Source organism: Ciconia boyciana, chromosome 14, assembly GCF_034638445.1.
Source record: "Ciconia boyciana chromosome 14, ASM3463844v1, whole genome shotgun sequence".
NCBI lineage: Eukaryota > Metazoa > Chordata > Aves > Ciconiiformes > Ciconiidae > Ciconia > Ciconia boyciana.
In genome coordinates, this window is record NC_132947.1 from 4,236,403 (window position 1) to 4,247,457 (window position 11,055).

The 11,055-nt window shown below is 40.8% G+C and overlaps 1 protein-coding gene across 2 annotated transcripts; it reads right to left on the minus strand.

Moving 5' to 3' along the window:
• Window positions 1–824: 824 nt before the first annotated feature.
• MTG2 (mitochondrial ribosome associated GTPase 2) lies at window positions 825–10,317 on the minus strand. Of its 2 annotated transcripts, XM_072878865.1 has the most exons (7): window positions 10,019–10,317; window positions 8,176–8,323; window positions 7,409–7,524; window positions 6,703–6,763; window positions 6,545–6,606; window positions 4,927–5,065; window positions 825–4,526 (listed from the first exon to the last, which is right to left on the minus strand). In XM_072878865.1, the coding sequence occupies exons 1-7, from the start codon at window positions 10,196–10,198 to the stop codon at window positions 4,132–4,134; spliced, it is 1,101 nt and encodes a 366-aa protein (XP_072734966.1). In that variant the 5' UTR covers window positions 10,199–10,317; the 3' UTR covers window positions 825–4,131. The 2 variants fall into 2 exon arrangements, with proteins under 2 accessions (XP_072734966.1, XP_072734965.1); XM_072878864.1 differs by having other exon boundaries at window positions 837–4,526; window positions 6,545–6,763.
• Between the last annotated feature and the right edge of the window lie 738 nt (window positions 10,318–11,055).

Sequence of the window (11,055 nt, forward strand, 5' to 3'; positions counted from 1 at the left end):
TAAGAGCTCCCAAAGTAAAGGTAATCTTGCTACTAGTAAAAATCCATTTTTACACAACAATGATATTCATAGAAAGATTAAGCCAAAGCATATATTCATTGTCTTTTAATTTCCATTGCAGAGTCAACAGTTCAAACACCACATTGGCATTCCAGCAGCCTGTCTGCTCCCTATTTACGTTCCACCTGCCATGCAATTAACAACTCATCAAGTTGCACACCTGCAACACACCTAACCTCTGGTCCCAGCATTAACCTTACATCACAGGTGTCAGCCAATGAGCCCAGTGAGCAATATCCCGTAGAAGACAAGAGAGCAAAGAAGTTAGATTGGTGTTCTGTATCCAGTAGCTTGTACAAACACGTGCAAACTACGGCAAGGTCCCATTCTATCAGCACTAGCATCTCTGGTTCATAGCCATTCCTGTAATTCTGTAATTTGAATCAATATTTAAAAACAACAGGTTACGAGTTTTTAAACACATTCAAGTCAGAATACCTATTCACTTAGCACAAATTTACTTAAAAATAAAAACCACTATGAAGAGGCATACAATAGTGAAATAAATTCTCCTTGCAATGGAAAAAGAAACCAAGTGAGATCTGATACTTCAGGCAGCCATCACTTTTCATTGCATTCGAGCAACTGGTGACCTACCACTACTTCAGTATCACAACTCTAAGCATACCTATTAGCAGAATGACTACAGGCAGACATTACACAGCATCTGGTGTCACGTCCTATATCTCCTGTCCCGAGCTGCTGTCTGCACGGCCTCCCCAGCACTGGAAGCAGGGTGGAGGTGGCAGGCCTTGCTCTCCTCCCAGCACGGTGCTGCAGCAGAGCACAACCGCTCAGTACAAGTTCAGCAAGGGTCTCATTTTTATTGCTGTCAGTTCGATTCATGGCAAACACATTCTGATTCACCTTTAAAAATATTACGTAATACCAAAAAAAAGTGATTAACAAAACTGTATACATAAAGCAGATTGCAAAATATACCATGCTTAAACACACTGATACAATGTTTTATTTAATGTACTGCAATGAGTCCTCAATATCCGTATGTTTAAAAAGTGTGGTCCTTTTTAATGCTTGTTTTTGCATTAACATTTCATTTTCTTTTTGTGTTCAATTGATACCACCTACACTTTCCAAGAACCTACAAAGGGGGAGAGGATTGCAAATAAATATAAAAAAAACCAAGTACCACTAAAATACTCTTGTAATCATGTACTAAAAAAATGTATTCAAAAGATGAGTATTAGAACTGTAAAGTGCTAAACAAAATTATGGCTCAAGCTTCTCTAGGAAATATAAAATAGACTGGACTTCAATTCACATTAAAATAAGGCTTCTCAGAATGAGAAATAAAATCTCCCATCTCTTTCCTCTTGTCAACTTGAAAATCAAGGGTTTCAGCAGAGGAAAGCAAAAGCTAGTTAAGGAAAGTCATACAGAAGAAAGCCACCAAAACACCTCCAAAACCTAAAACAAAACAAGCCTGCCCACCCCAACCCCAGCCAAAAAAACAGTGGGAAGAAATCCTATAGCAAATCATTCTTCTCCGCAACGATTCATCATTCTCTCTCTTAACCCAATTATTTTTTCTTCTCTGTTCCTAGATGTAAAACGAGTTTCCTTTGCAAATACCTTATTTTTAGCAGAACCAGAGGTTAGTCCTCAGTTCTGTACCTCATCATTAGAATGGGATGCAAGAGATATTACCGAAGGAGCACCGCGGAGAAACGTGACAGAAGCAATTAACTCAGTGTTGTGCTGAGCAGCACACAGCCACTCCTTTTGTTTGGCATTAACACAGGGACCTCTAGCACGAGGTTACTTCATTTGGTATAGATGTATATTGACTACGGTCACTTCAAGCTCCTACAAAGAGTTGTTCCAACACTAAAGCTGGAGCTATTTGGCACCTTCCATCGACAGATGAAGGAGTATGCGCTCCTGTAAAGCCTCTCTGAACACGGTAAGGTAAGCACGTGGTTCAGAACTTGGTACTGTCATCTCAGAACAGGTGGCTGAAATGTTAAGAACAAAGAAACCAATTATATGATCAATAGGACATTCTGTTAAGCTGTCTAGCAACCTGCTGTGCTTTTTGCACATCAGTACACAAAATACTCTCCACTCTAAGAAATGAGGTAGCAGAGCACTAGGAAGTAAGGGTGAAAGCTCCTGTGAGTACAGAGGCTTTTAAAACAGCCTCTGTCATTCTCAAAGACTGCCAAATACTACAATACTCTCAGAGAGAGCACTAAGTATTTGTAGGTATCAAACGTTCTGCAAAGAAGCTGCGCCAGCTTTTGTGTTCAGGCAATCTTCTCCTGGTTTTATTAAATGTGGCTGAAAAACATGTAGTAATAGAAGGAAAAACAACAGTGAAGCCTAAAAATGCTGCACAAAACCAAACAGGACAGAACTGAATATTAACTTCTACCTAAGTCAGTTCAGTAAATCCCAGGGATGAAGCAAGTATGAAACAAAACACGAGAGCCACTTTGTGATTTAGCATTTGTTTTCATTTTTTGCCAATCATATTTATACCAGTATCACTGCTTATGATGCACAGATTACTTCCCACACCTGATCACAGACAGAAATACTCAGAATGTGAATTTAGGAGAGGTAATTACCTGTTTTGCCCATATTTTTATTAAATAATTCAGGCATTTGAGTCGACACTGCACTTTTTCAGAATAAAAACCTGCTGCTCTTAAGAATAAGAAGGGGTACACACTTTCCTTCTTACACAGGCAAAGCTAGTTCTAATTCATAATCGTGATCACAGAGCTGACCCCAACACTGATGCAGCAGGAGGGTGTGAGTTGAGCTTTAATTTAGAGATTAAACAAGACAAACAACTGCCCCTTTCCAGTCATAGGCAGTCCAGGAAAAACATCCATCGTTCATGCAATCTGAGACAGCCAGCCTTTTAAGGATGCACCATTCAGAAGCATTAGAGTATTAGAGATTAAATCAAACAAAATGTGCAAAGTGATAGAAGCAGAGAGAATTATCACCTTCTCTGTAGTGTACAGAAAGAAGTTAAAGGAACACTACAGCTACAGGTTATTTTTTTTTTTTAAAACCCACCAAGTAATTCCCACCACTGCTGATACAGTAGAAAATAGCCAATTTTAAACATAATGATATCCTTATTTGTAAGCTAGCAAAGCTTAACCAAAGACAAGTGATAGGTACATGTTTTATAATGCACCAAACTGTCCTTTAAACTTAACTACTGTATTTCCTGAAAAAACAAAGCCAAGTTTACAAACATCGTATCTTCTATTTTATGATGGTGCTAATGAGTATACTTCGTACTTTGCTGATGTGACAAAGTATGTGCAAGGTCTGTAATTCCTGGCTGCTGGTTTGGAAGGCAAAGTTAATCTGCTTTAAAAAAAATCAAGAAACAAAGTAAAGGCTCAAGAACAATTGTTTCTCAAGTGACTGTTCCCAGGCTAGTTTATACAGCTACCTAGCTGCTGCCAGCATTTAAAGATAGTTAATTATTTATACTAATGAGGAAATAATTTTAATCATTAATTGCAGCTGTTTCATGCTCCTCCTCCCTAAAAGTACTAAGCAGCTGTGCTTCCTCTGAGAAAAAAATAAAACAACCAAAAAAAGAACAGGAGAAAAGTTTAAGAGAAAATGACTGAAAGTGGTATGGTATAAAAACAGATAAACATGGGACCACCTCATTTTTATTTTAGAATTTTTGATTAGTGAAAATTGAGAAGTCACTTCAGTCCAATTCAGAAAGCAAGCCAGCATCTCCTGCAGATCCTGAATTTGTCATTTCTACTAGACAGCACTCTCTTCATTCCATAATTAACTATCCAATGCCAAACAAGATCCAGGTTTCCAATTCAACATGCATCACGATTACAATTTTCAAATTTTGTTGTAAAACACCTGAGACACCTCAAAGGTGAACAAACAAAGAAAAAATCTTTCCAATGCAGCAGTCCAGAACAAATTCACATGCTGTGCCACTTTCATTTTAAAAAACCACAACCCATTAAAAAAAAAACACAGAGATGCAATCTAATCAAATTATGATTTTTTTTTTCCTCCTTCCAGTACAGTTCACAGTAGTTCTGGTTCCTACCACTTGACCGGGCTTTGCCCTCGTGATTGTTCTGTCTTCACATAATTGTCGTACAGTTCTCTCAAATGCAAGAACAGTTCCTCTAGATTGTCTCCTGTCAATGCAGACAATGCAATGACCCGGTCATCTATCTGTTCTTTAAGGAGTGGCAGATTGATCCTGGACTGAGCAAGGTCAATCTTATTCCCGATGACAACACAAGGCCTCTCAGACAATCCTTTTTTATATTGTTCCAGTTCATATTTTAAGTCTTGCAGCTGAATCCATGGCTGAGACACTGAGAGATCCACCACGTACAAGAGAAAGCGGCAGCGTTCAATATGCCTTAGGAAGGCCATCCCGAGGCCCCTGTTTCGATGAGCACCTTTTATTAGGCCAGGAATGTCAGCAACTACAATGAGAGAAATTTCACAGTGAATCCAACATATCCAACAACAACAACAAACCAACCCCAAAACCCCAGTCTTTTACTGGCCAGTGCAAGTACTTTTAGAATTACATCTCAATGCATCAATATTAGAGCATACCTCATGTGAAGTTTGGCTGCTATTACCTTTTAAAACCCCTACATATAGATTATTCCAGTGAAGACAGAATACGGATCACTAGTTTGATATTAAGGGCACATATAAGTGAACATGAAATGGACTTTCAGTATTGTTTTGTTTGAAGTTCTTTAAAACTAGCAAGAATTCTACAGCACTGCTAAACTTACTTCTGCAGCATTTCAAAGAATAACCCAGGTGACACAAATTGCTACCAAGGTACACACAATGTACTACAATTCTTACCTGCTATTTGTTCATAGTCTTGATAGTGGACAATCCCGACATGGGGATTTAGGGTTGTGAATGGGTAGGCAGCCACTGCTGGCTTTGCCCTGGAGATTGCTCTCAAAAGCGATGATTTGCCAGCATTGGGAAAGCCCACCTGGAATACAAACACTCATTAAAGCCACAGTTCTAGGTTAATCCCGATAAAAAAAACCTGTAAGCTTTTGCAGAGGTGGCAAGGTTCTTCCAGCATGAATATAACAACATTAATTTTGCGTACTTAGTTCTGAAAAGCATCCTGGTTTCCCTTTTTTGTTTCTCCCAAACCCTGTTTTATTTATATGTGTATTTTCTCATAAACATTAAATAGATCAAACATAGAAGGGTGCCCTTAACTTTTTTTGTGCCACCTTAAGTATTTACTTTGTTCAGAGCCAAAAGGGTATATACCATAAGATCTCTTTTACCCCGAAATAGTGTTATGACACTTTGCCCTGCACTTCCCATTTTATCTGTGTTTTCTAACTCTGATTTATTATTTTCCAAAAGAATTCAGAATTGGCTTTGTCCCTGATTCAGTAACATAGTTTGGCCTGTAAGTAACCAGAATGCCTACAAATTTGGGATTTTCATAGTCTCGACATGAAAGAATTAAATTGAAACTTGGCCTTCTGGGGAGAAGGCAAGAATTTAAACAAACCTATCCCAGAAATGAAGTTACTCTGGGATATCCTATGGTTGACAGCTACAGAGATGGTCAATCATCCCCAGATGAAAGTACATCAAATCCTAAATTCTCCTATTTGCTGATGTCAGACACCCTGAATTCTTGAGGCAGTGAAGTACAGAACAGATTCATCTCAGATTTCCAAACAGTGCCAAAAATGTGAGAAGTGGACCAGACTGTCCAGCTGGTCAGAGAATTAAGTGTATTGATCCACCAATGACAACTCTTTTCTTCGTCTCTAAATAAATTCACAAAATTCTGCTAGACCAGATAGTTATTCTGCAGTTGTTGAACTACAAGAGCAAGAACTCTTTGCAGCAAAGCATAATTTTAACTGCTTTACCAGACCATATTAAAACATTTCCATACTTAAACATGAAAACAGCTTAAGCCCTAAATTGACTTAGCATTCACGTCAAAATAGTATTTTCATTTCAGAGCATGCTAAACCTGGAACTAACAAAGTAGAATGCTTAATATCTATAAAAAGAGAAATATAGGGATGAAATAGAAGATTATTTGAACTTTATCAATTTTTTTTTAAAAAAACAAGAAAACAGAAATTAATTTAGAATAACTGTCCATACTGTTCATCTGCAGAACCAGCAGACAAAGCCTGCTGTACATCATCAGTGAGCCTGTTAATCACAGATGAATCTTGCACATTGCTTTTCCATATATAGTGTTGATTTTGGTGAAAGTAGGATGACATCAAGTAGCAAGAGAGTGAGAGCTCTGCAAATCACTTTGGACACCCCTCCTACCATGTAACAGCAAGAAAGCATTGAGTTGCATCTCTAAACAAGCAAGCCAAAAGGCTAACAAAAATGTTATTAAACATTATTTCTTCAGTCAGTCAAGTGTCATCCTACGACGGTAAGGAAGTTGAAGAAGCACAGCGACACTCACCAATCCTGCATGAGCTGTTGTCTTGAGTTCCAGATGGAGAACCCTTTCCTGTCCTGGCTCTCCTGGAGTAAATAATGTTGGAGCTCGGTTTTCATTGGAAAGAAAAAAACGATTACCTTTCCCTCCAGCTCCTCCATAAGCTGCAACATATTCTTCACCATGTTGAGTGAGGTCAGCCACAACTTTCCCATCCTCCTTAACCAATGTACCTACAGGGACCTTAAAGTGAAGGGAGATGAAAGCATTACACTGAAGCTCAAACTCTGCAGCAGAGCTGTCTTCAGCAGATCCTTTACCAGCTGATTTCAGATTTGTTGAAAAGCATTCCTCCATATTCTCAGGCTGGGGAATCCAGAAAGAGAAGCTTCATGAAGCTCACTTTCTGGCGCCAAACAGCACTGTCAGACATTTATGCGTCATTAAAACGTTAACAGTGCCATAACCCTCTTTCTCTCCTTTTATGTAAAAAAGCCTAAGCACGGTAATGAGCTAAGAAACATATTCTAGGTGTGCACCAAAACAGGCATATTGAAGAAAAAAAGAAAAAGTATGAAAGAAAAAAGTCTGCTCCTATTTAAGATGTTCTGTGTTCTGATTGCTCTAGGCATACGACCCCTAGAAGTAAAGCAAATCAGAATCATATTTGTTTTGGCCAGATGTACCTTCCAAAGAAGTCTAATTTTTTTACAAAAAATTTAAAGCAGCTTGGCCTGCCTGTGTGCCAACCAGCCCTGTCTCAGCAAAGACAGCACACAAGGCTCCCTGAAAAAAAGCACGAGATTTTCTCACAATAAGGTCATCCAGCTTGAAAATCAGCAATGTTAATACAAAGCTAACACTAGCATGCAACCTTAATTTACTTACTTTAACATACACGTATGCACCATTAGCTCCGTAACAGTTTTTGCTTCCTCCTTTCTCTCCATGAAAACCCCGATAGAAAGGGAGGACTGAAGAAAGTGACTTCACTTGCTGGTCAGCTGTAAAGCAAAATATACATATTTTAAACACATTGTGTTAGCAGAACAGGCACAGAAGAGCAACCTGTTGACTGTTCTTTCCCTTTCTGAATATTGCATGAATACATATCCTATTTACTGTCTCAACAACAACATATCAGGGAAAACTAATGTAAGTTGTGATGAAGTTTAACTGCCTTTACTTAGGTTTATTAACCATGCACTTTATTATGTGGTCATTCCAAAACCAACCATTACAAAATACTCTGGAAAATTCATTTGCTTAGATTAGCAGATTTTGCAGCAGGGTGGTGGCAGAAGCAGCTTTATCCATCATAAGTAATATTTTACTCTTTATCCAAGAGTAAAATTTGATCAGATCCCAGCCTTATCATAACAGTCAGGCACTAGCCACCAACCAAATAGCCTTAGAAGGCATTTTGAAAATCAAGGTGTCAGTGTCGTTTATGTCCCTGTTACCACAGCTCAGGACAAAGCTTAAAAAGCAAAGACATCTTATACAGAAATAACCATTTTAACATTTTTTATATTTACATTAACTAGCTCCCACCATACAAACAGTGTGCGTAGGGTTGTTTTTGCTGGGGGGAGCGGGGGTGGGGTGTTAAGCAATAAGACAACATGAAACAAAACAGATTTAGTGAGTTTTACCTTTCAAAATGACATGACCCCCATCACCTCCATTTCCACCATCAGGACCTCCAAATATTTTTCTGGGTTCACTATAAAAAGAATGACCTCCTCCTCCTCCTTGTCCTCCAACCACACGCACTTTACGGTGATCCACGAAATAGCGTGTCTGTAAAAAGGATGGGTTTTGTACCCTTTAAGTAGAGTTTATCAGTCATCTTCCAACAAGTTGATTGTTTTGCAAAACTTAGTAATATGCAGACCTGCTATTTTTAGTCATGATGAGCTCCATTCAACAGCAAAAAAAACCCCCAGAACTCTGCTGCCATTCACAGATCAACTAAGTACAGCATACTAAGTATAATAATAAAGAAAAATAGATCTCATTTTTCCAGTATTTTTAAGAACCCCCTTAAAAGTACATGCCTGAGGCTATGTTGATACAACCTAATGCAGCAGCGCAGATACCAGAAGTACAAAATTCACTTTAAGGGAACTAATAACAGGAATAGTATCCTTGTAATACAGTTATATAATGCTAACAGGTGGCTCAAGACAGCTACCATACTATAAACCAAAATCATTCAGTAATTGTGTCCCTGTTACCTGTCATGAAAACAAAAATTTAAAAAATTATATACATAAACTTTTTATTTCTTTAAATTGAACTGAAATTTGCAAAAAGGACATAGTGCATGTGTGGGAGGGATGTTCTCATACTGATTCAAGCTTTCTATACCAGGTGATAAAATTAAGGCAAACTTCAATTTTCTAATAATTAAGAAAAGTATTAAAGACAAAGAACAGAAAGTATTTGCAAACAGAACAAGCAGAGGAAATCTTAATATATGCCACAACCAGTTGCTCAGGGGGTAAAAAAGATATAGTGCAAAGAAAATCACAGATCTTGTCCCTATTTCTGACATGAACTTAATATTTGACTTCTGGCAAACTAATCGTGCTGCACTATGTTTCAGCTTTTCTGTCAGCAAAACAGGTTTGATGATATTTACTGATCTCTAGGAAGCAGGCTGAAATCCCCAAGGGAAAATATTAGAGAAGTACATACATACAGGTAGGTGAAATTGTTTATATATCATGATGAAAAGAGAAAGCATGACCTTGGCTGTGGTAACATTCAAATTCTGTCAATTACTAAGGGACTTCATGATGAGAATGAGCAATACGCATCACTTTAATTAAATAGCCCAAACTATGCAAGGGAGAGAAAGTCTTACTAGTATTATGATACCAACATAAGCAACTGAAAAAAAAACCCCTAACTGTTGATAATTAAAGTTATACTATGACCAGTGATTTCTTATAAAGCCTCTTTTAGAAAAGTATTTGGCACCACCACACGGCGAGACAGGAAACTATTGCTTTAAATAGGAAGTGATTTATTGATCATTAGAAAATAAGATTTTCCATAGACGTGTAATTAGAAAAAGAACATGAAGAAAAAGTTCTAGGACCCTGCAGTTTCTCTGACATAAAATACTGTCTGTTTGACAGCTGACTACTACGTAAGACTATAAAAACAGTGAGAAACAAAACAGTTATTTCAGCTTTAAAGCTACGTAAGACTTTTGCTTTCTCGACCTACGCATGCTTTCAGGCCCAGCGGCTGAAGGCACACTTACCGCTACTACAACCCCTCCGAGCACCGATAATGTCACACGGCAGACTTCTTTCCTCACTATTCACAAAGTTAATCAGATTTTAGAAAGATAGTCCCTCACATCAAGAGCATATATTTCATCGCTGTGAAGAGAGAAGCTGTTTTCTAACGCGTGCATGGGAGGCGACCGCCCAGCAAGGTAACTGCACTGCACCCTAACAGCTGATTTGTTCTAGAACTCACCAGTTTCCTTTCCGAAATGACTCTTTTTTGCCTCAGCCGCCTGTTCTTTGAGCACCTCGCGCAAGTTGTGGAGAAAGTCGGCTGCCGGCCCCCCACCGGCAGCGGCACCGGGCTGAGGAGAAGGAGGGCCGGCCTCCACGGGGGCCGGCCGCCCAGCACGGCCCAGCACCGCGGCAGCATGGCGCTGGCAGCCGCCGGGACAGCCCGGCCGCCCAGCACGGCTCAGCACCGTAGCAGCACAGCGCTGGCAGCCGCCGCCATAGTCCGGCCGGGGCGCAGCCGCGGCCCGCCCCGCCGCTGGGAGCCCGCCCCGCCCAACGGCCGCCCCCCGCCGCGCGCACGCGCAGCTGCGCCGCTGTGGAGAAAGCGCGGGAAAGTGCGTTCTGTGACCGCAGGCAGTTTCTCTCCAGTTGCCCCGCAGCCCGGGGCTTCCCCTCACACGCCGGCGGCCGGCCCGCCGTTCCTCGCAGCGGCCGCTCCAAGGGAGAGTGTCGAGTCCGGGCGCCGGGTTATGCACAAAGGCCCGTGGTGCTTATGTCCCAGCCTAGAGTCTCGCGGACGCAGCTGGCTGCTGTGAGGGTTAAGTTAGTCCGTGAAAGACCGGCGCTGCGCACCCCGGGGCTGAGCGGTGGGGATAGGCGGCGGGAAGCCCGGGAGGCCCGGTTTTGGGATCCCTTCCCCTCAAGGACGCGCTGAGCGTCCTGCCCGCTTCGGCCTTAACGGCGCTAGAAGTCGCTGTCCCCGCAGTGAGCCCGGAGTGGGCTGCGGCTGCTAAAATAACGCGTGTGGGGGTGCCGCCCGTGGGGCTGAGTGACCTGCGGGGATCTCGGCCCCTTGGCCTGCGCCGTCAGTCAGCGTGCCGCATGTCCCCTACTCCCCGCTGTGAGGTGAGCTGTTAATTACGTACATCCACTCTGCACACACAGCGCGTTTGAACTTTGCATAGCAAATAATTTGAAAGCTGGGACAAGCTTTCATCATGTATAATTATCTATGAAGTGTATCAGAGAAGTAGGGGAGAAGGTGCAACTCAAAAG

Bases quoted from the DNA above. Each gene is read 5' to 3' on its own strand.
- MTG2 (XM_072878864.1), bottom strand. From the start codon at position 10,198: ATGCTGCCGCGGTGCTGGGCCGTGCTGGGCGGCCGGCCCCCGTGGAGG. The intron at 7,525-8,175 runs GTAAAACTCACT...TTTGCTTTACAG, and splicing joins GGGTCATGTCATTTTGAAAG to CTGACCAGCAAGTGAAGTCA. The intron at 5,066-6,544 runs GTGAGTGTCGCT...TTTGTATTCCAG, and splicing joins CAACAGCTCATGCAGGATTG to GTGGGCTTTCCCAATGCTGG.